Source organism: Lonchura striata, chromosome Z (genome assembly GCF_050655825.1).
Source record: "Lonchura striata isolate lonStrDom1 chromosome Z, ASM5065582v1, whole genome shotgun sequence".
Lineage (NCBI taxonomy): Eukaryota > Metazoa > Chordata > Aves > Passeriformes > Estrildidae > Lonchura > Lonchura striata.
Window position 1 is genome coordinate 64,020,735 of NC_140740.1, and position 20,631 is coordinate 64,041,365.

The 20,631-nt window shown below is 37.4% G+C and overlaps 1 protein-coding gene and 1 long non-coding RNA gene across 17 annotated transcripts in view; one reads left to right on the forward strand and one right to left on the reverse strand.

The window, feature by feature from the left end:
* PIP5K1B (phosphatidylinositol-4-phosphate 5-kinase type 1 beta) overlaps positions 1-20,631 on the forward strand; it is a 97,836-nt gene that overhangs the window by 74,503 nt on the left and 2,702 nt on the right. For all 14 annotated transcript variants that reach the window (XM_021530505.4, XM_021530512.4, XM_085567564.1 and 11 more), the window contains 5 exons: positions 20-68; positions 520-604; positions 4,866-5,021; positions 5,766-5,910; positions 14,458-14,575. In XM_021530505.4, the coding sequence (XP_021386180.2) occupies positions 20-68; positions 520-604; positions 4,866-5,021; positions 5,766-5,910; positions 14,458-14,575 (553 nt within the window). The remainder of the gene's footprint in view (positions 1-19; positions 69-519; positions 605-4,865; positions 5,022-5,765; positions 5,911-14,457; positions 14,576-20,631) is intronic.
* LOC146763867 (uncharacterized) overlaps positions 1-20,631 on the reverse strand; it is a 34,523-nt gene that overhangs the window by 7,295 nt on the left and 6,597 nt on the right. Inside the window, exons 2-4 of one of the 3 annotated variants that reach the window (XR_014951544.1) lie at positions 6,650-20,057; positions 5,699-5,967; positions 5,516-5,588 (exon numbers count right to left, since the gene is read on the reverse strand). This is a non-coding gene — a long non-coding RNA (uncharacterized LOC146763867). Of the gene's footprint in view, positions 1-5,515; positions 5,589-5,698; positions 20,058-20,631 lie in introns of all 3 variants that reach the window. The other 2 variants (XR_014951543.1, XR_014951545.1) reach the window with 2 other exon arrangements.

Sequence of the window (20,631 nt, forward strand, 5' to 3'; positions counted from 1 at the left end):
TAGTTTTTTACATAATTAGGTTAATGAAGAAGCTGGAACATTCTTGGAAAGCTCTTGTTTATGATGGGGTAAGTAGATTTTATTGATTTTTTTAAAACTGCTTATATTTTAGCTGGTGGATCTTTGACTCATGTTGACCAGGAAAAATCTTGTGGTACATTTTAACCTCACCATGTGGTTTGAGTTGCTGCTGAAATCTTCCCAATACATGCTCTGGTTTTATTTGTTGAGCTTTCAAACAACAGCTAATAATATTAGTTTGTCCTTATAACTTACACAAGTCTAGCCAGCTAGCAGAACACTGATGAATCCATAACTCAAAAATATACACCGTTTGAAAAAAAAATTCAAATGCTTGGAAGATTTTGCAGACTATAGCTGTATAATTTATAACTCATAAATGGTATGATTCGCTAGTTTTGACTATGCCTTAAATGCACACTATAGTTCACCTGAGGTGTCCAGGTTCTTCTTGACACCTTGTGGAAAATGTGACTGAGATATTTTTCAATCTTGTAGGATACTGTTTCAGTTCACCGACCAAGTTTTTATGCAGACAGATTTTTAAAGTTTATGAATGCAAGAGTTTTCAAAAAAGTTCAAGGTAAGAAAGTAGTGACTTCTTCTTTTTAGATATTTTTATAATCACAAATGCTGCTTATAATGCTCCTGTATTGGAAATAAAACAAGCCTTTCTTCAACATCATGTAGCACTTTTGTAGCTCCAGTCAAGAAACTAAATTTCTGACAATTGGGATTTTACTCCATTAGTAAAATTACAGAGAATTATGTACTATGTATTTTTGTCACATCAGGGCTGTCTAAAGTTGGTTTCACTTCCCCTCTTCAACTAGATGGGGGAAAAGTTATAACAAAAGGCAGGTGGGTTCAAATAAGGACAGGGAGAGATCACTCACCAATTACTATCCCAGGCAAAACTGACTCAAATCAGGGCAATTAATTTAGCGTCTTACTAATTAAAAGAAAAACAAAACAAAAACAAAAAAAAAAAAACCAAAAAAAAAACCAAACCCCAAAACAAACAAAAAACCCAACAACTTTAGAGACTCCTTCATACAGACTTTTTCCATCAAAAGTTCAGATCAAGTTTTATTTTCACTACTTTTTCTAACACTAGAAGTCATACTGGCCTTTGTTGCTCTGCATATTGTCTAAAGTTGAAACCACTTTTCTAAAGATAATTGAACCTTTGAACTCTGAGCCTGCCCATGAAAACCACTGTTAAAGCCTGGCAGATTAGAACACAAACATGGTTATGTATAAAGGCATATGAAAAAGACAAAACTGATACTGCAAAAAGAAGGTAGAAAATTATGTAATAAGTATTTTGTGAAATTCTAAATAAAAAAAAGAATAGGATAGACTGATGAAAGGAAAAGGCTGAGACTAATTATACTAAAATAGTTAAGGTATTTTAAGTAGAATTAAGGAATCCTTAAAAGAAAAAGAAAAAATTTGAATTAACCCTAAGTAGTGATTCCCTGTATTCATGATATGTTATGGTAGCTTTTCAGGAAACAACACTTTTTGTGAATCTTATTAATGAATTTATATGTAATTTATTTCTAAATTGACTATACTAGTGAAAGGAAATTCAATCTGAAGTGTTGCAAGTGCAGAGAAGGATGGTGATGGGGGACAAAAGAGAACTGGACAAGTGAGAAATGGACCCATGGGAACCTGACCACGTTCAACAAAGTCAAGTGCAAAGTGTTATATCTGTGTTGGGGCAACCCCAGATACCAGCACAGGCTGTGGGATGAACAGATCAGAGCAGCCCTGCCCAGAAGGACTTGGAGGTGCTGGTGGATGAGAGGCTGGACAATACATGGCCATAAGCACTCACAGCCCAGAAAGCCAAACGTGTCCTGGGCTGCATCCAGAGCAGTGTGGGCAGCAGGGCCATGGAGGGGATTCTGCCCCTCTGCTCTGCTCTGCTGAGACCCCACCTGCAGGGCTGCATCAGCTCTGGGTCCCAGCACAGGAAGGACATGGACCTGCTGGAGCGAGTCCAGAGGAGGGCCATCAACATGATTAGAGGCATGGAGCCCCTCTCCTATTAAGTGAAACTAGGCAAGCTGGGGATGTTCAGCCCAGAGAAAAGAAGTCTATGGGGAAATCTTGTAGCAACCTTTTAGTACCTAAAGGAGGTACTGGAAGGTGCAAGAAGGCTGGAGATGGACTTTTTAAAAGGGTATATAATGACAGGACAAGAGGGAATGGCTTTAAGCTGAAGGGTAGATTTAGGTTAGATGTTAAGAAGCTCTTTACAAGTGAGGGTGATTAGGCACTGGGACAGGTTGCCCAAAGAAATGGTAGATGCCCCATCCTGGGAGTGTTCAAGGCCAGTTTGGTGGGGATCTGAGCAACCTGCTGTAGTGGTAGGTGTCACTGGGCTCAGCAGGGTTTGGAACGAGATGATTTTTCATATCACTTCCAATACATGCCATTCTGTGACGACTGCTGAGACACACTCAATGTATGTGCAGTAAGAAAGTCTCTAATAAATATACTGGCAAGACAAATATGAGTGCTTGAGGTTTGATGATATCCAGGCTGTTCTTTGGGGAAAAGCTCTCTGGATTATTGTGAGCAATGAAGTTTTTTCCAACAGTTATCACAAGTGTTATGAAACCTTACAGTAAGACATACAGATTAGGTGTTTTGAATAGTGTGCACACATACTAACTTGCTGCTTTACTACTAGATTATTTTTTAAACCCGTGGAGGTGGTGCTGAAATTGCACCTTTTTTTTTTTTTCTTTCTAGTAAGAGAATGGCTGGTTTTGATTACCATGTAGGAGAGAGTGTTTTCTGAGTTGAGGATTCTTTTATGAAGCAGTGTTCTTGAGAAATAAGTATTAACTGATGGGCTAGAATTATCTAGTTTTTAGAGGAACTTGTACTTTAAAATGGATCTGAGTTAACAGTTTCATAAGCCTGCTTATGGAAGTGTATTTGTTTCAGAGTTTGAGTGTCAAAATGTGGAATGGTCACTTGGCTCAAATACTACAGGAGGAGTATTGGGCATATGGTATTGTCTTAAACTGATAGAAGGTGTTTTGCAAATACTTTTTGACCAGTGTTATTATACTGGTCTCTTAACATTTTCATTAGTTATCTGGAGTGAGAAACAATTCTGTGTGGACAGAGAGAGAATAAAATACAAATGAACACTAGAACTAAATAATATTTAAGTAAACCAAAAATTACTACAAATACTGGAATAAGTTAACAATTTAAAGTGTTCAAAGTTAAGTCCTTTGGAAAAGATTGATTAATAAGAAAATAGAAGCAATTGATGTAATGTGACAAAATGTGAAGCAAAATTCAGCTTAAAGGAGAAAGGAGCATCCCAAGACCTAGTTCTCTTTAAATCTTGGAATAATTTTGCCAAAGAACTGGTGGGAATTCTGTTGTCTGAGGCAATACTCAAAGGAACTCCTCTGCATTGATAAAGAATAAAGAGTGCCTGCTCCTTACTACTTGATACTCGTGTTTGACAAAATAAATACCGTATGTCTTACCTCAATATTGGCATCTTTTTTCCCCCCAATTCTTTCTAATTCTGACTGCTAGATTTGTTCCAGGACAAGACACAACCTGTTTTGTATTTGAAGCGTATAATGTACAATTAAAGCATATAATGCCAAATTTTCTCTCTGATCTTAATTAATCTGTCTCATTTTTCCAAGCTATTAACCTGTCTAAGTATCCTACTTTTATCAATTTCCTCTGTATACAGGGCTATTAATGGACTTTTATACAGATTAATGGTTCAAATGCATTATTATTCTTTCATAAAATACTGGGAGTGTTCCTGCCTTCAATAATATTATTTCTAAGCTTTGAGTCAGACATTTCAGATTAAACACTTTAGCCCTTGTCTGAATCTGGCTTTTCCACTAGTGCATAGAACAACCATGCATAGTTAAGAACAAAAACTTACTAAGTGAATTTAGCCTTGGGCAGAGGCTAGCTCAGCAACTGTCTTCTATGTTCTTTTTTAAAAGTACCCTGGAACTATGTAGCTGATTATTTTCTTCAGTCTTCAGCCAAGTGAACACTTGATGTGTTTACTTTGAACTGTGTAGTAAAGAAATTAAAGAAGTGTTATAGTGCATCTGATGTAACTTCACAGCCAATGCATGGTGATCAGCAGCCAGCAGCTGAAAAACACTAAATTAAATTGTTGGCATCCTTCTGGAGAAGAACTACTGATGGGGCTCATGGTTCAGTAGTAGTGGCAATGATCAGTTGTAGAGTTTGATTCAAAAGGCTTTTTAAATAGGCAGGTCCTGCTAAGAATTATATAAGAGGTGCTGATACCTGAGTGCGTAGGCCATCAAGATTTTGGAAGTGTTTATTGTATCAAAAAAAAAAAAAGTTTGACAGAAGAGTCTGGAGTGGAAATTCTTCAGTATCATTACATAGAAGTAGTTAACAGCTCAAAAATAAAAAGATTACAACCTCCCAGAATACTCCAAATGTCTTTTTCATTTTTGTATTTTCTGGGTTTTTTCCTGTATCACTCTGTCTTTGATTGCATGGGTTGGTACTCCATAGGAGCTTTTTAAATTAGTGGTGCCAGTGACTTGACTTATTGTCCTACAATAAGCAGTCAGAAACTGAAAAAGACAAAAGTACTTCTCTTGCAAATGAAATAACAATACTTTTCACTTTAGTTACATTAGAGTTACATTAATGTAATGTTTAAGTAAGTTTCTAGACATGTTCTTCATCTGTATTCAAAACCTAGATTTTCTATATGGCTTACTTTTTGTAAAGATGTGTAGGGAGATAAGATGACATAATTCAACATCTATGTTCATTTGGTAATGCAGCTTTAAAGCCTTCACCTTCAAAGAAACGGTGTAATTCCATCACAGCCCTAAAGGCAGCATCACAAGAAATAGTGTGTGCAGTTAGCCAGGAGTGGAAGGATGAAAAGCATGGCATTCTTGCTGAAGGACAAAGTTATGCCAGCCTTGATGAAGAAGGTATGGTCTTTCAAATAAACAAATTATGTTTTTAAGAATTTTGTATAAGCTTTAGAAGTCCTGTAACTAGAACACTACTAGTATGGCTGAACTCTCAAAATCAGAGTCAAGTTATTCTTATGGAGAGGGTAGTTAGTAATATTTGTCAAAATAGACCTTCAGGAGCAAGACAAAGTCAGTGTCAAAGTTTGTAATATGATGTTAAACTTTCAGATTTCAGGACATCCTGAAAAAAGGTGTTCAGTCCAGACAGAAAATTAAAGGCAGAACCAATGCTATCCTTTTCACTGACCTCTAGACAAGCATGTCACTTCAAGTGTTTTGAAGCTCAGTTCATTGTTCCCAGAGGTTTTTTGAAGAGGTTCAACTTTGCCCCTTTCAGAACTTGCCTGCAGCCATGATGAAAGCAGAACCAATTGCCTAATCTAATCTGATAAATGAGCTGTGGTAATATGAGTATAGTCCTCAGACTGAGAAGAATTTATAACTCATACCTCTGTTTAATATTTGACTTTGGAGTTAACTCTGTATTCTGCTGAATGTAGTTGTTAGCAGCTGAAGTTCACTCTGTAATACAAGAGTGTGGTATGGGCATATGAATAATACCATCTCATTAATTCAAACATTAGGAAACTTCAAGAAGCTTATGAGGGCACTATGGGACTCGACATACTTACATGAAGATTCTTGGGCTAAATTTAAAATGAAGTTTGTTAACATTGTTCTTTATTTCTGCATATGCAGTACTAGGTTCACACCACCGGCCAGATCTAGTGCCCAGCACTCCATCTCTGTTTGAAGCAGCTTCCTTGGCAACCACACTTTCTTCTTCTTCCTTGAATGCAGACGATCACTGTCCACGTGATCAACCTACACTCTATTCTAGCAGGTAAAGGCCGTATCTGTTCTGCTAGAAGTTTAATGTTGTGCTCCACAGAAGGGGGCTCTGCAAAATAAGAGCAGAAGGGACAAATGTCGCTGTAGCTCAGTGTTTAACCTTTCCAGTGAAGGACAGGTGCCAAAAGCTTGTAGGATTTATCATGTATTTTTTTGTAATTATACATGTTGTAATTTGGGATCATGAAATAGAAAGCATAAATATGGTGAAAAAGGTTATATGAAGTTTTCTTCATGTTCCAAAACAAAACTGGATATCTAAATTTTGTTTTGGCCTTAGTCTGTACCATAAACCAAACTACATTAAGGTCAGGGTAGGAAGTACTTCTTGTAACTTGGCTGTAGACTAAAACAGCTGCAGAAAATAGTGATGTGCTAGGAAAAGAAAAAAACTGTTCTTTATCCTGAATGCACAGTAAATGTACACTGAATGGTCTGCTTTAAATTCTTCTATAACAACCATTTTCTGAAGTAAATTTGTGTGAAACTTCATATATGTGTGTGATTAGAGCCTGTCTGGTTTTAATCCAGGAAGTATAAAAACAGGAATGTCTTAAGAAAAGTTGTGCAGATGCTAGTGAGCTAGGTTAAATGCAATTTGAGTTGTGTTTGAATATATTTCAGCTGTGTCAGTCCAATACCATGCTTAAGCCAGTAAGTCTTGCTGGGAGATTGTATGTGCCTGTATGTTCCCTTGTGAACCTCAAGTGTACTGTGCTGTGTCACCTTACCTGCTTGCAGATCTTTTTACAGTGTATTGAGCTATTTCTTTGCCAGTTTTCATCAAGAAGGTAGCCACTCAAGCGTCTTGAATATTGTTTGGAAAAATTTGGAGTCCTGAATTACTCAGTGTATAAATTTCACAAATGCAGTAATGTGCCAAGATTAAATTCTTTCCTGTAAATGGCATGTTGTCCAAAATGTCAAGTTATTTTAAAAGCAATCTTGAGGCAGTAGGTTTTTATCTCCTGTTAAATTTTTGACAACTGTATTTACATAAAAAGTAAAATGACTTGCAGCATTACTTGATAATAGTGATATTTACGGCTTCCACTTCCATTACATTGAAATAAATTTCACTGATGTGGCATCTTCTATATGTCTGATGATTTGCTATAAAAATTTGAACGAAGCATGTTTTGGGGTATTATGAAGATGAAGTTTTTATTGCAGAACAAAAATGTTTCTCCACAAGCTTTAGGAAATAAAACTACTGATGAATAAGCATTTGTAGAAATAGAGCTCATTCACTTCAACTTGTGTCAAGTTATCTGTAGGACTTCAATATTCATGATCTTTCACAAAGCTTTTTCTTTGATAGAAATAAAGCTGGAGGGTTTTGTTTCCTTTAAGCATTTCAAATAAAACCACAGAACTGCTCTTTATCAGCATCAGTCAGGAAAAGAGAATGGTGGAGTTGTCTGAATAAAGAGTTCAGATTTAAAGCATTTCAAATATTCTTTACTCTCTAAAAATTAAACTGTAAAGAAAACCTATGAGTAATTCTATTGTACTGTGAACATATGCCAAAATAATTCTAAAATAAAGTTTTTTGCAGATCTACACTATGATTGTACATCTAGACTTGTTTACTTTCCCACAGTGATGCAGTCAATGAAATAATCTCTAATGCAGGACATGTTGCTGGCTATGTGATTAGTATGCATGTCTTTAAAAATCCAATTGTTAGTGTCTGCAGTCCAGGTATGGACTTCATCATTACAAGAGGGCACATTCGCTACCGCAGCAGACCTGGTACCAGCATTCACAGATGTGTGGTTCTCTCCACATCCTCTGCCAAAAACATCTACTCTGTAGGCAGATCTGCCATAGGGGCTTACCAACTAACATCTTTGCTGGTCTAGGTGTGCCATCTTCAGCTAGGGCCTGGAGGCAGTTTTAAATTCTCGCTAAGCAGTGGTGTGTGTCACAATCTCAGTATGTACAATTCATGAGAATTAGCTTCCCTGTCATAGCTAGGAGTTAAGAAGGCTTCAAAGTATGTTCAGTATTGAACTAATTTCCATAAGATTCTGGGCACCTGCTGTTTTGTACCCACTTCTTTTGACATCAGTTCACGGAGGTCATTCCTTCTTCTTGGCACTAAAAAATATATACATCTGAAGTTTTACTTATGTTTTTATGGTTCAATGAAGGAACTTTAGTCCTCTCATAAAAAAAAACTAGCAGGGAAATAAACTCGCCAAAAAATCCGTGCTACATGATGCACTGAATTGTAGATTCAGATCTGAGTTTTTTCTTGCCAGAGGTCTTCTTCTGAATATTAGAAAATTTTGTGATGCAGGACTCACCATTTTACTATTTCTCTCCGATAAGAGCAAGCTTAGAACAGTCTTTGAAACAAAGCCTGAATTAAGAGATCTGTTTACAAATGTGAGCCTGCTTTCAATCTTCAAATATGTAATTAACTGTGACAGTCTGCTTTGCTATTTAATAGAATTACAATTTGGCATCTTCTTCATCAGGCTTTTTTATTATTCTTCAAAGTAACATAGCACACAGTAGAGAGTAGGTGAATTTGCTTGTAACCTGTCAGAAATTTCTGGTTTAAGGTAATAAAGGAGGAGAGTCCTGTGTGCTTAATAATGTGATATTTGGACAGCTCCTTGACTCCTACTAATGGACAGTATGTGCCCACACCACTTAGAAAACAGATGATATTATTTCCCTCATTAAAAAGAGAGTAGTAATATTTTTTCATACCTTGAAGCACACACTGTATTTTTTATTTGGGTTGGATTTTTTTCTTAAAAATTACACTCTGTTTCTGTTATCCAATGTAATACTTCCCAAAGGAGAGGCAAATGGCTTATAACATAAGAAAGGTGATTAGTACACTCTCTCCTTGAGAGTGCTCAGCATCTGTGGGTAGAAAGGGAGAAAGTGCTGCTGCTGAGCTTAAGCAGACATGCTCCTCCATTGCTGAGGTGGAGCCAGCTCCTGCAGCTGTGCCTTACGAGGAGGGCTTTTGTAAAACTGGCTTGGTTCAGGTTAAAACTAGCATAACTAATTGCTATATAGTGCAGAAAAGTGTTTTGAGACTTGTGATTAAAGTGAAAAACAGAGACTGAGCAGCAGTCATAAACATACAGCTTATTATGAGGATTTTTCTAGGCTGCAAGCTGATCATTTTCACCAAGCTATTCCTCAGTTGCTGGAAAAGTAGGAAAGCCAAGGTGCTATCCAGACAGTGTGAAGATGGATTAGTACAAATGAAAGAATAGTAGAGAGGGGGAAATTGCTGTATTTTTAAGCACAAAAAGGACTGGACCTAAAAACAGAAAGAAAAAGAAAAAACAGACAATCATGACATATGTTTCTTGTATGTCAGAAGACAGCTGGTTTCTTTTCCATTAAGCTGTTTCTCAGTCAAGTGGTTTTCTTGTAAGCAATCTCAAGTATTCTTTTAAGTAAAATAACAGAATTGACAATTTATTGCTTCCATTAACATTTTAAAATATTTTCTATATATTTTCTATTTTTAAAATATTTTCTATATCACCTCAAGTAGGTCTATGTTTGGTGCAGATATTTTAGTACTTAAAGGGTCTGTTTTCCACTAGAAAATATAATTATTAGTACAAAATCACTTTTTTGAAAGGGTTTATTTGTTTTATCTTAGGAAATGTAATACTTGCATATTATATGAGGGATTATTTTTATAGAAAAAGTAATAACAGATTTTCTCCTTCCAGGAAAAGTCTTCCTATTTAGTACTGATGAATTAATTTAAAGATGACAAATCTGAATGCCCTAAGCACTATGACTCTTGTCTCTCTTGACATGGCTTTTAGAATTGCAAAGAGCTGAAGAAGGTCAATGGTGTTTCTGGAAATATTTGAAACTTGCTTTAAAATATTTTAAAATGTTTCAAACTGTAGATGTTTTACAATTCATGTTTTAAATAACCCAATAATATAAAAATTCTTTTTTCAGTATATTTTTCAGCAGGTCTCATGGGGCTTTCCAGTCCCAAACCCAAACAAAATCCCATGATGCATAAAGGGGCACTTCATCTCCCCCTTTAGAGCAATGCCAAGATATTCTGAGCTGTATAAAGAGGACTGCTGAATTCTTCTGATACACCTGAACCTAAGGGAAACAATCTATATGAAATCTATTTTTTCTTTCTCTTTATGCATTCTATGCCTCTTTTTTGGAAGATGTATATGTAGTCTGGATTTCTGCCTTCTTCTTCTTTCTTATCTGTATATGCTTCAATTTTTTGTCTTACCTTTGTGTTGCTGTTTCTTTGTGGAGACCATTTGGAATTTTAGAAGGCTTTGGAGGGATTGTGGGTGTCATAGTTTGACACAGAAAAAGAATTTTCTCAGAAGGAAGAGGTCAATTTGGATATTGACCAACGGAAGGTGGACATGCCTCTGAGAACACAGAGGGGTTAAAAGCAGAATTCCCAGGAGAACTCGCTCTCTTTGGTTCTGGTCAGGGTGCAGTGCAAACCTCCCCTGCCCGGCGATGAGCTGGGTACAGGAGGGGAAAACCCACGTGGCCTTCGGAGGTAGGCCCAAGGGTGGAGGGACTGGAGCTGAGCTGGCCCCCTGCAGATGGAAGGGTGGAGAAATCTGGGATGTCTCCGTTCCTCCCCAGAGTTGAGAGAGAGAGAGAAAAAGCCAGCAGCAGTTTTGTCAGCAGTTCACCACAGGAAGGAGAAGAGCTGGGGGCCGCAAGGTGTCCAGCTGCCTGTGGGAGCCGGAGCCTGGGCATCGAGCCATCCTGGGAGTTCGGACTTTTAACCCTTCCTGAGAAATGAAAGCTTTGTGAAATTTCACTCCTCAGTTTAAAAAAAGAGGAAGAGAGACAGCTTGGACCCTGGGATGTTAGAAGGAGAAATTCTAGGTGGGAGGAGATGATGGAGGGGCTTTTGGCTGGATTTTTTCTTGGTAGCCACAGACTGAACCAATCTTCTCCTCCAAGAGAGACTGTATTTTAGGAGGATGCCAGTGAGCCAAGAGACCTGCTTCAGCTGGGAAAAGACAGAAGTGGAACGAACAGAAAAAAGTTAGGGGGTTTGTAGTGGTGACCCCTGTCCTTGAAGAAGAAGAAAAGAAGAAGACCTCTGTTCTTAGACCCTTGGCCCCAGGGGAAAATGGGTGGGGGACTGTGGTCCCAAAAATTGAAAAACTGGTTGTTTTTTCCCCTCTTGGCAGGGCATACTTGAAAGGAAAAATCGTAAAAGCAGTCTGTCCATCCATGCATTGGTCTTGAGAGCACTGTGCATGGAAAGGAGAAGGGTCACCATGGCAAACTTTTTCTCCGGGCAGTGCCATGTGAGACATGGCAACACAGGATGTGGAGCTGTGTTTCCTGGGGGGTCTGTGGCACAGGAGAGACTCCTCTCATCCTTGATGGACTGAGTATCGATTGTCTGGAAGTGGAAACCTGACTGGGTCCAGACTGTGTTTCACTATAGTTTGTTGAAGTTGAGTGGTGGGAGGAGGAATGCTTTGCAAAGTTTTCATTTTAATCTTTGTGTAGTTTTATTTCCTTTCTTTTTTCTTTTATAGTAGTAACTTAATAAAGTTCTTTTCCTGTTATTAAACTTAAGCCTGCTTTTCACAGCATTCAATTAAGAGATTGCATTTTCATAAGGGCACTGGTATTGTGCCAGTGTCAAACCATAACAGTGGGTTTGTTCTCTTACACAGTCAAACTTCCTGAAGCATACAGTCTTTGAAATGCTGTTCTGCTATTTTTTTGAAGTGGCAGGGATTTATAGGTATTGGTTTTTCTGTTGTAAGAAATATTAAAGCACCCCTCTTGCCAGTTGGTGTTCTACATAAATAAACTTCTGTGTATTCAGTGTTCTGTCTGTTAGCTTCTGAAGCTTAGACAACTTTGTCTGAATCTGATTCGAAGTGGACTAAATTCGCACATGCTTCATGATAATAAGCAGTTGGGTGGAAGAAAAAGGCTTGAATACTCAAACACTATGAACAGATGCACTGAGACACTGGGGGTATCCCCATGGGAAAGAAAATTTGGCTATGATTGAAATGACATGTAATTGTGTCTTAAAGTAAAACAAAGCTTTCCCAGTTATCTAATGATGGAATTATTTTTGCTTCTTTTTTTCTTTATTAATTAAGAACCTAGAGCACATAGACTACTTTAGCCAGAGGAGGGCAACAGCATAGCTGAGCTCCTTGTGGCTGACCATCACTGAATGACAGAAAGTTAAAAGTGTTAAAAGTGTTTTGGTTTTTTTCTTTTTTTTTTTTTTTTTTGGTTTGGTTTGGGGTTTTTTGGTGGGTTTTTTGTGGGTTTTTGGGTTTTTTTGTTGGTGTTGTTATTTTGTTGGGGGTTGGTTTTTTTTTTTTGGTTTTTTGTTTTTTGGGTTTTTTTGGTTTGTTTTTTTTTTTTTTGGGGGGTTTTTTTTTTGCTTGGCTTTTCTTATTCAGCCTAAGAATTAAGGATCAGAACACAGTGCATTGTAGAAACTGTACTAAAACTCAATTCCTCTGAATTGCTTTTTCTGAAACACTGCATGCGTAGGGATTTCACTTGTTCTCTCCTGTGCCACCCCTAGTATGTCTTTGCCCTATCAGTCTCTTTAAAATCAGTCTGCTTTAAAACTGGCAATAAATGTGGCTATGATGATGCTATTGAAGAAATTTGAACTTCAGTTACGAACTGCTGACAGCATGTGTATTGCTGTTAAGAGATTAATTACAAGATTTTTGTTTTTACTATTTTTCCTTGGTCAATAGAATTCAAGTTACACATATAAGAGTCATGCTAAGTCAATTGGACCTGGGTCATCCTAGTACAAGAGAAAGAGTCTAGCTTTCGAAAAATACCAAGTGCATTATATGATAAAAGGAACATTGTAATGTGGTGAATATAAACCTCTGTTCCATGTGGAAACCCAGGGCAAGGGGAATATTTCTCTGTCTGCCCTGAGGGGTTCTACTCTAGGGAAGTGCTGACTTTGACCTTCATTCATGGAGAAGGCCTCCAAAGCCTCACAAATAAACTAGAGACCACAAAAGTGTGAAATAGATTATAGAGAGTAGTATGGTATATCACTTGGGTGAGAAATTTAGGTTTTAGGATTTTTAGGATGTTGTAAATGGGAACAAGATGGAGGGTATAGGGTGTTGTCTCTTGTTCCTTTTTCTTCCTTCTTCTTCCTTCTTCATGGGCTTAGGTAATTGGGTAGAAAAATCTGCATTGTGGGTCTTTAGGGGTCAGTATTGGGTTAGAAGGGAAAATAATCTAGGTGTCACTTCTTAATTGGGCAATTTAGTTTTTGATTATGCTTAAAAGGCCTTGTAACACGAGATTGTTAGCCATTTTATACTGTTTTCTTGCATGCAAGGTCTGGTGCAGACAGCATGCTGAAATTTTGATAACAATAAAACAAGAAGCTGAAGACCAAAAAAGTGCTGTGCGTGTCCTTTTCCTGGCACAAAACTGCTCCAGGAGAGTTTCCCCGGTCAGGGGAGCCCCTGGGGGAGGCCCAACAAGGGGCCAACAAAGCCATAGTTCCAGTATAACATTAATTCATTATTTTGTTGAGCCTTTGAATCTTAACTTTACATGCTAGTTTCTGCATATTGAACTGTGCATGCTAGTTTGCCCTTTCTGAAGTTCTATCCCATCTGAAATATACTTAAAGTAGTACAAAGGGAGGGGGAAATTAGTCATATCTGGACTGATGGCTGTAACCATGTTTCCATACCAAATTATAATTCAGAATTTTTGCTTTTCACCTTGTCTGTACATAGTTAAGAACTTCTAAAATGCCCCTGCAGAACTGACAGTTGAATTTTCAGTGCAGCCTGGAGCCTAATTTCTGGCAGCTAGTAAGATATGTGATAACGGACATCTGATTCCATTAAAATGCCTTTGAGAGTTTTAGCTTTGTTAACCAACTGTGTTACAAAATGAGATTTCTGTGGAGGCGCATTTCTGTAAGGTAGAGAACAAAAAATATCAATCAATGAATAAAGTAATAGAGTGCACCTGCTCTGTAAACATCACTTCCTTGCATAGGTGTACCAATTACACTCTTGTTCTCCCACTTTTCCTTCTGAACTTATGGCTGCTAGTGAACTGTGTCTGCATGAAAAAGTCCAATGTCACTAATGTTACCATGTACCTAATTGTTTACTCTTTCTTTTCCCTATTTTGAATTACAAAATGCTGCCAAAATTTACACATGTGTAATGTGGAAGTAATGTATTTTGGGATTAATGAAATTATGTGACATTTACTGTGACATAGTTTAATTCATTAATTAAATATTGACATTCAGGAATAGCATAACTTTCTGATCAAATTTTAGTAAATGCAAAAATAAATTGTACAGTTAGTCACATATGAGCTTCCATTTATCTAGCTATTGTTAACATATCTATATTTGTTTATTTACATTCCTTTTTTCCAAGTATTTTGAAGATTTTTATGTTTACTAGAGAAACTTTTAAATTTTCAGTTATGACTGAGCTTTGTAACTTGGGCTTTTGGTTGACTGTACTTTCCCTTCTCTTTGCAGTAAAGGCTTACCTTCAAGTTCAACATTCACTTTGGAAGACAGTGCCATCTATTTGACTTCAGAACAGAGCACATTGGAAATGGAAAATGATAATGCTTCAGTTTTGGATGTCTACTTAGTAAGTTGCCAAACTTCTTCTAATGGGCTGTTTTGCCTGTAATTGTTTTAATTCAGGCTCAGTAAGTGACTAAAATACCTGCTCAACTTCAAGATCCAGAGGTTTATTGAGATATTTTTTGTATGAAACATGCTTGAATTTGCATAGGTATGATTTGCCAAAGCAAATCCCTAAAGAATTTATATGCCTATTAACTATTGCATTAATAATGAAGTATGCCAAAACACCTTTCAGTTTTTCTCTAATGATAGGAGGTCTTTTCTGTTGTTTTCTATTGGAGGGAAAAAAAGACAAAACCCTAAACAACAACAACAGTGTCTTTCCTCTTCATGTAGAATACTTCAGAAATAGAAATTAAAATTTCTCAGGTTGGAAAGTTCTGTATTTATGTCACCAATTTTGAAGCCAGTAGAGCTCAGTATTAAATACATTAATGGCCCCCTCCTCTGATTTGAAGGGTTGTCCAGTTGTGACACCTGATTAAAAATGTATATTTTCTTTGCTCTTTCAGTTCCTAGTAAGCAATTTATCTGACTGCTGAAAGGTCAAGTCTATATTTTGTATTTGTATCACCTGTATTTCAAATGTTCTCTTGGTACCCATAGCTCACATTCCACAGACATAAAGGCAGTAGGAGCCCAATTCAAGTTCCAGTTGAGTGAAGTTTTTTGCACCTGATTTTTTTGGCTGTTCTGAAATTGTCAGTATAAATGCAGGGGGCAGGTATGTTAAGCTTGGCCTTTTTTCCCAAAGGCTTATTTTCATAAATCATAAACAATTCTGACATTATTCTAGTAATATTTCCCCTTGACTCTCATGGCAATGAGAGATGAAGAGATGAAGACTCAAAAGAGGGAAGTTTGTTCATGTTTCTAATAAAAGTTTCACAGATACATGTTTGTTTCCTTTCTAGATAATTTATTGCATGCTTTATTTTTCTTATCCCTAGAGTTACCTGATCTTTGCTTTGAGAAATCCATACTATCTTAGAATCATAAAACAGCTCAGGTTGATGGAGCCTCAAGAGATCATCCAGTCCAACTCTTGTAGAAAAGGGAGCCTAGATATTATCTAACAGCTTTTTGCACCACAGCTTAAAATCCTCCAGCAATGGGAACACTGCCACATCCCTGCAGTTGTTTCAGTAATTATCTGTCCAGAAAAAAAATTTCTTGTGTTCAGATGAAACATGTTTATGCCTGATCTTACATCAAGATTAAATATATTTGTCACAGTCTCTCTTTTTCTGTAGACTATGCCACTGATGTTTTTTCCTTCATCTTTGGCAGCAACGCTTGAGTGTGTATAGTACTCGGTTAACAGCTACTAATTTAATAGTCCAGCACACCTAGGGGAGTTGTTGGCTCCTCCCCCTGGGCAAAGCATCTCACGGTGGGATGATGTAATTTTATCAGTCATGCAGTGAGGCTTGATGGCCCCACCACCAGGGAGTTATCAGGGATGAGTCATGGAGGAGATAAGGAACACTGCCCCACCTGGTTTTAACAGATGGTGATAGAATACATACTTTTGGTTACTTCTTGCATCAGCAGTTAAGCAGAAGCCCAGGGAAGACACAAGCCAATTACTAGACCAGTCAGGGAAAAAGGTGGAGATAATGCTGGCAAGACAGAGGTTCTCAGTACCTTCTTTCTTCCTTGTTCAGCAGAGTGGCCAGAGCCAGACCATAGCTCCCAGGATAAAACAACACACATGTTGACCCACCAGTAGAGGCCTGCAAATCCTCAACTCACATAAATGCAAGGCCCAGAAGGGAATATACCCCAGGGTGTCAGCAGAAGTGGCTGATATTGTTGCAGGACCACTGTCCTGTTATTTTTGAAAATTCATAGAGATCAGGGGCATCCCTGATGACTGGAAGAGGGCAGATCTCATACCTGTCTATAAGAATGGCCCAAAAGAAGACCTAGTATCCTTATTACAGTCCTTGGGAAAGTGGCAGAACGAGCCTCTTAGGAATTATTACCAAATAAATTAAGCAAGTGACTGGGAAAATCCAGCACAGATTTATCGAAGACAAATCATGCCAGGCTAACCTGATCACCTTTCTAAAACAAATTACCATATTCAGTCAATATGGAGAAAGCAGTTGATGTTGCTTGCCTAAAGCATTTGACATGTGTCATGTTGTCCCCACAGCTAGACAGATGTCAAATATAGACTGGATGGGGGTGATCTGTGAGATGGGCAGCAATCATCTCACAGGCGATCAACATGTTTTACTGGGGCTGGCAGCCGCAGTCCCAGGTGAGTCTCCCAGGGATCAGTACTGGGCTCCACATTGTAACATCTCCATGAATTATCTGGATAATAGGACCAAAAGCACCCAAATGTGGTGACATTTGCTGTGTCACTAAACTGATGTCAATTGAGGGGGACACATCAGCAGGGAGAGCCACCTTGCAGAGATATGAGCAGGCTGGAAGACTGGGCCACAAGAACTGTGTAAAGTTCAACCAAGGAAAGTGCAGAGTCCTGCACCTGGGAGCACAAAACCAAAGAGCCTGGCCAGGCTTAGGACCCATGAGCTGTGGAACAGCCTTGCAAAGAGGAGCCCGAGAGTGTCAGCAGACAGCACACAGACACCAGGTCAGCAGTGCACTGCTGCAGCTACTGAGACAGAGTGGATCCTGAGCTGCATCCACGGGGCACTGATAAAGGAGAGATGTGGCCATCCCTCTTCACCAGCACTTGTCACACTGCACATGGAGTTGTGTGTCCAGTTCAGGCCCCCACAGTTCCAAAACAGATATGGATGAACTGAAGATGGGTCAAAGGAGTGCCATAAAGGTAGTTAAGACTGGGGAGAACTTGACATTTGAAGAAAGACTGCAAAAGTTAGTCTTTTCAGTCCACAAAATTTTCAGGAGGGACCTCAACACAGTTTTCCAAAACTTAAAGGGAAGACTACAGATAGTATTGAGATCATCCTTTTCTCTAGGAGCAGTGGATACAAGTTGTAGGGAGGGAGGTTTCCTCCCTAAGAAATGACTGTTTTTACAATGAGAATGATGCAAGAAGAATGATTTACAATAAGCGTGATTTTATAATGATGAATGTTTCACTGGAACAACTCCCCCAGGGGTATGTGGTAAAGTTCCCATCACAGGAGGTTTTCAAGATGCAGCTAGACAGTGATGCTCAATAATCTCATCCAGGCTGCCTTTCCCACAAAAGGTTGAATTAGATGGCCTCTTATGGGCCCTTTAGCCTGGACTGATCTGTGGTTCTTTTGGCCCCCTTTAAACAGTGAAACAATTTCTTCTTGATAGCTTTTGAATTTAGTTTATAAAGCAACAGTATTCTTTAACAATAATACTGTTTAGCACTGTGAAGTATTTCTTTTTAGGTTTGAAGTCTGTAGGGTGGATGGTGGAATGCTCTGGAAATCTAGTGACAGGCACAGGCTTTACCTTTTGTAAAGCTGTCTATATGAGTTTCAGGTGTGATCATCATCTCTAGTTAGTTTTAAGTTTGTAGAACATTCATTACTAATATATCTTGTAGACTGCAGTAAGCAGATGGGTATTCCACTCATAAATATCAACATAAAAATAATTAAAATCCAACTTTGGATGTCATACAAATACCCAATGTTTATTCCCCTGAGCAAAGGTCTGAAAGAATAAAAAGTTTTTAAGTGGAGAGAATCAGATATGCTTTTTGGAACTAGCAGCACACTTTTTCTGCACCCTGAAGAAACTGATTAATTCATACAAATAATTTTAATTATCAATTAAATGGAAGGAATAAATAATAAATTAAATTAATAATAATTAATAAATAGATTATAGGAGATAAAAAATTCTGAATTTGAAATGTTTATCTGCATAACTTCAAACAATAAAGGTTTCTTGCTTTTATGAATATGTAATACAATGATAGATCAGTTGGAAACAAATTATTCTGTCTGAGATAAATAGGTTTCTTGTATATAAACCAGAAACAGAGAAGGTAACACATTCCAATTTAGCACTTTCATGTAGAAATCTACTAAGCAGGGTTTTCCTTCTTTCTCTGGAAATACATTTGATCTCTTTTTAAAATTCCCTTGAAGCCCTATATATTGGTTTCAGTTCAGGCATTGTCAGTAAATGCTGTTGTCACTGTCTCAGTGTTCTATGGAACTTGATTAGTAAAAGATAGAAGTCCAATCTTGCAAAAGTTCCTTAACAAATGCAGCCAATCCTGAAGACTGTAGTCCAGCATCACTATGGAGTGCCTTAAAAGTGATAATTCCACTTAAAAAATAAGGAATAAAAGTAATCTTCCTTCTTTTGTTTTGCAGTGAAGTATCAAATTTTTGATTTTCTCTAGCTAAAAAAGCAACACATGCTATTATAAACTATCCTACTGTATTTTCTTTGCCTTCCCGTGAAATATTTACAAAGATATCTGATACATTGTACTACAATATCAGTAAAATCAGTAAGTAAGTAGTAATGCTTAGGTAGTAGTAAGTAAGAAGTAAGGCTTACATATTTAATTGATTTACTTCAAATAGGCTTGATTTCCCTTATACTTCCAACAGAAAAAGGACATGCATGTAAATAGCAGTGAAAAACTTCTAAATTTGTTCCATTGTGATGCTGTATAGGTTAAGTCAACTGGTGATAAATATAGGATTTTAATAAATAAATATGAGTCCAGTCTATAGGATCTTATGTCCTGCCTATAGGCTTTCATTAATGAATTATTTTTTGCTTACAGAATACTTCTGTATATTTAACTACAATACAAATTTCTTGGGTAGTACAGAAGTTTTCACATGAAAATACAGCATTGCCTCCTGTTGTTAAAGGAAAGGCTCATAAAATTTATATTTAGACATCACTGCTACTGAAGATATGGATTGCTAAGTGCTTCAGTAAAATAAAATAATGGAATATCTGTAGTGACGAGCAAGCCCAATGTATTTAGAGCCTGAATAGTGTATTTCTATTTTATTTGTGTCAGAAGAATTGCATAGATTATACTATTACATTTAAAATTACTTATGGTGTGGTTTATTTCCAAATGCCAATTTTATTATAGGATTTTGAAGTCTTAAAATAATATTGAAGATTAATTATGTATGTCAAAGCTGCTGTAGTTGCATAGGTTAGAAGATTAACAATCATTGGTCTATAAAATGCTTGTTTAGAAGCTGTCAAAACTTTCTAACTCTTCATACTCTTCAGTACTCCTTTTCTTCTGTACTCTCTCCAATAATTTTAATTAAATTTTAATCATGGTGTAGTTATCTTCAGGGTACTGTTGTGGAATAATAAAAAGTGCAGATGAAATTAAAGCAATTCCCAGGCAGAATACATGTAAAAACAAGCTAGAAGTTGTGCAGTCACACTGCACAGCATACCTCAAATTTTGATGTGTTGCTCTTTCTATGGAAACTTCAGTTTCTCTGTCTCACCATTTCCTCTGAAGATACTGGTGGAAAAACTTGGTAGGCTGAACTGGAATGCTGGGAATATGAGAAAGGAATTATGACCTCCTCATTTACAGACATCTTTTCTTTCCCCTGAAAGCATAATAATCCTTAAGATGTTAAGTGTGCATGGTAGAGCCAAACAAGCACTCTCCTCAAAACAGAACTTGTTTAAGGCTGAAAGGGGCAAACCAACTTGTTTTATACAGCACAGTTAACTGCTCCTTTCCTCTGTTCTTATCTATGTTTTCCCTGTATCCATCCATGCATCATCCAAAAAAGGAGAGGAACAAATGAGGCCTATGTGTCCCATAAAACTGAAACCTGGTTGGAGGTGAAAAACAAACGAGCAGTCAAATGTAGTTTGGCAGAGGTGTTCTTGCAGAAGAAACATTATCTAAGAAGGAACATTTTAGTCACCCTTGCATGAAAATCAGACACAGGAATTAGGTGCTTGATTAGATTAAAAAGGTACCAATTCAGATCACAAGCAATAGGTTACCTGAAGAAGCCAAGTGCTAAAATACCAGCACGTATTATCTCAGAACTTACATGTTTTCATGCCTGGAGCTTTTAAAACACCAAAAGAGGAAATCAGTCAGCTCAAAAA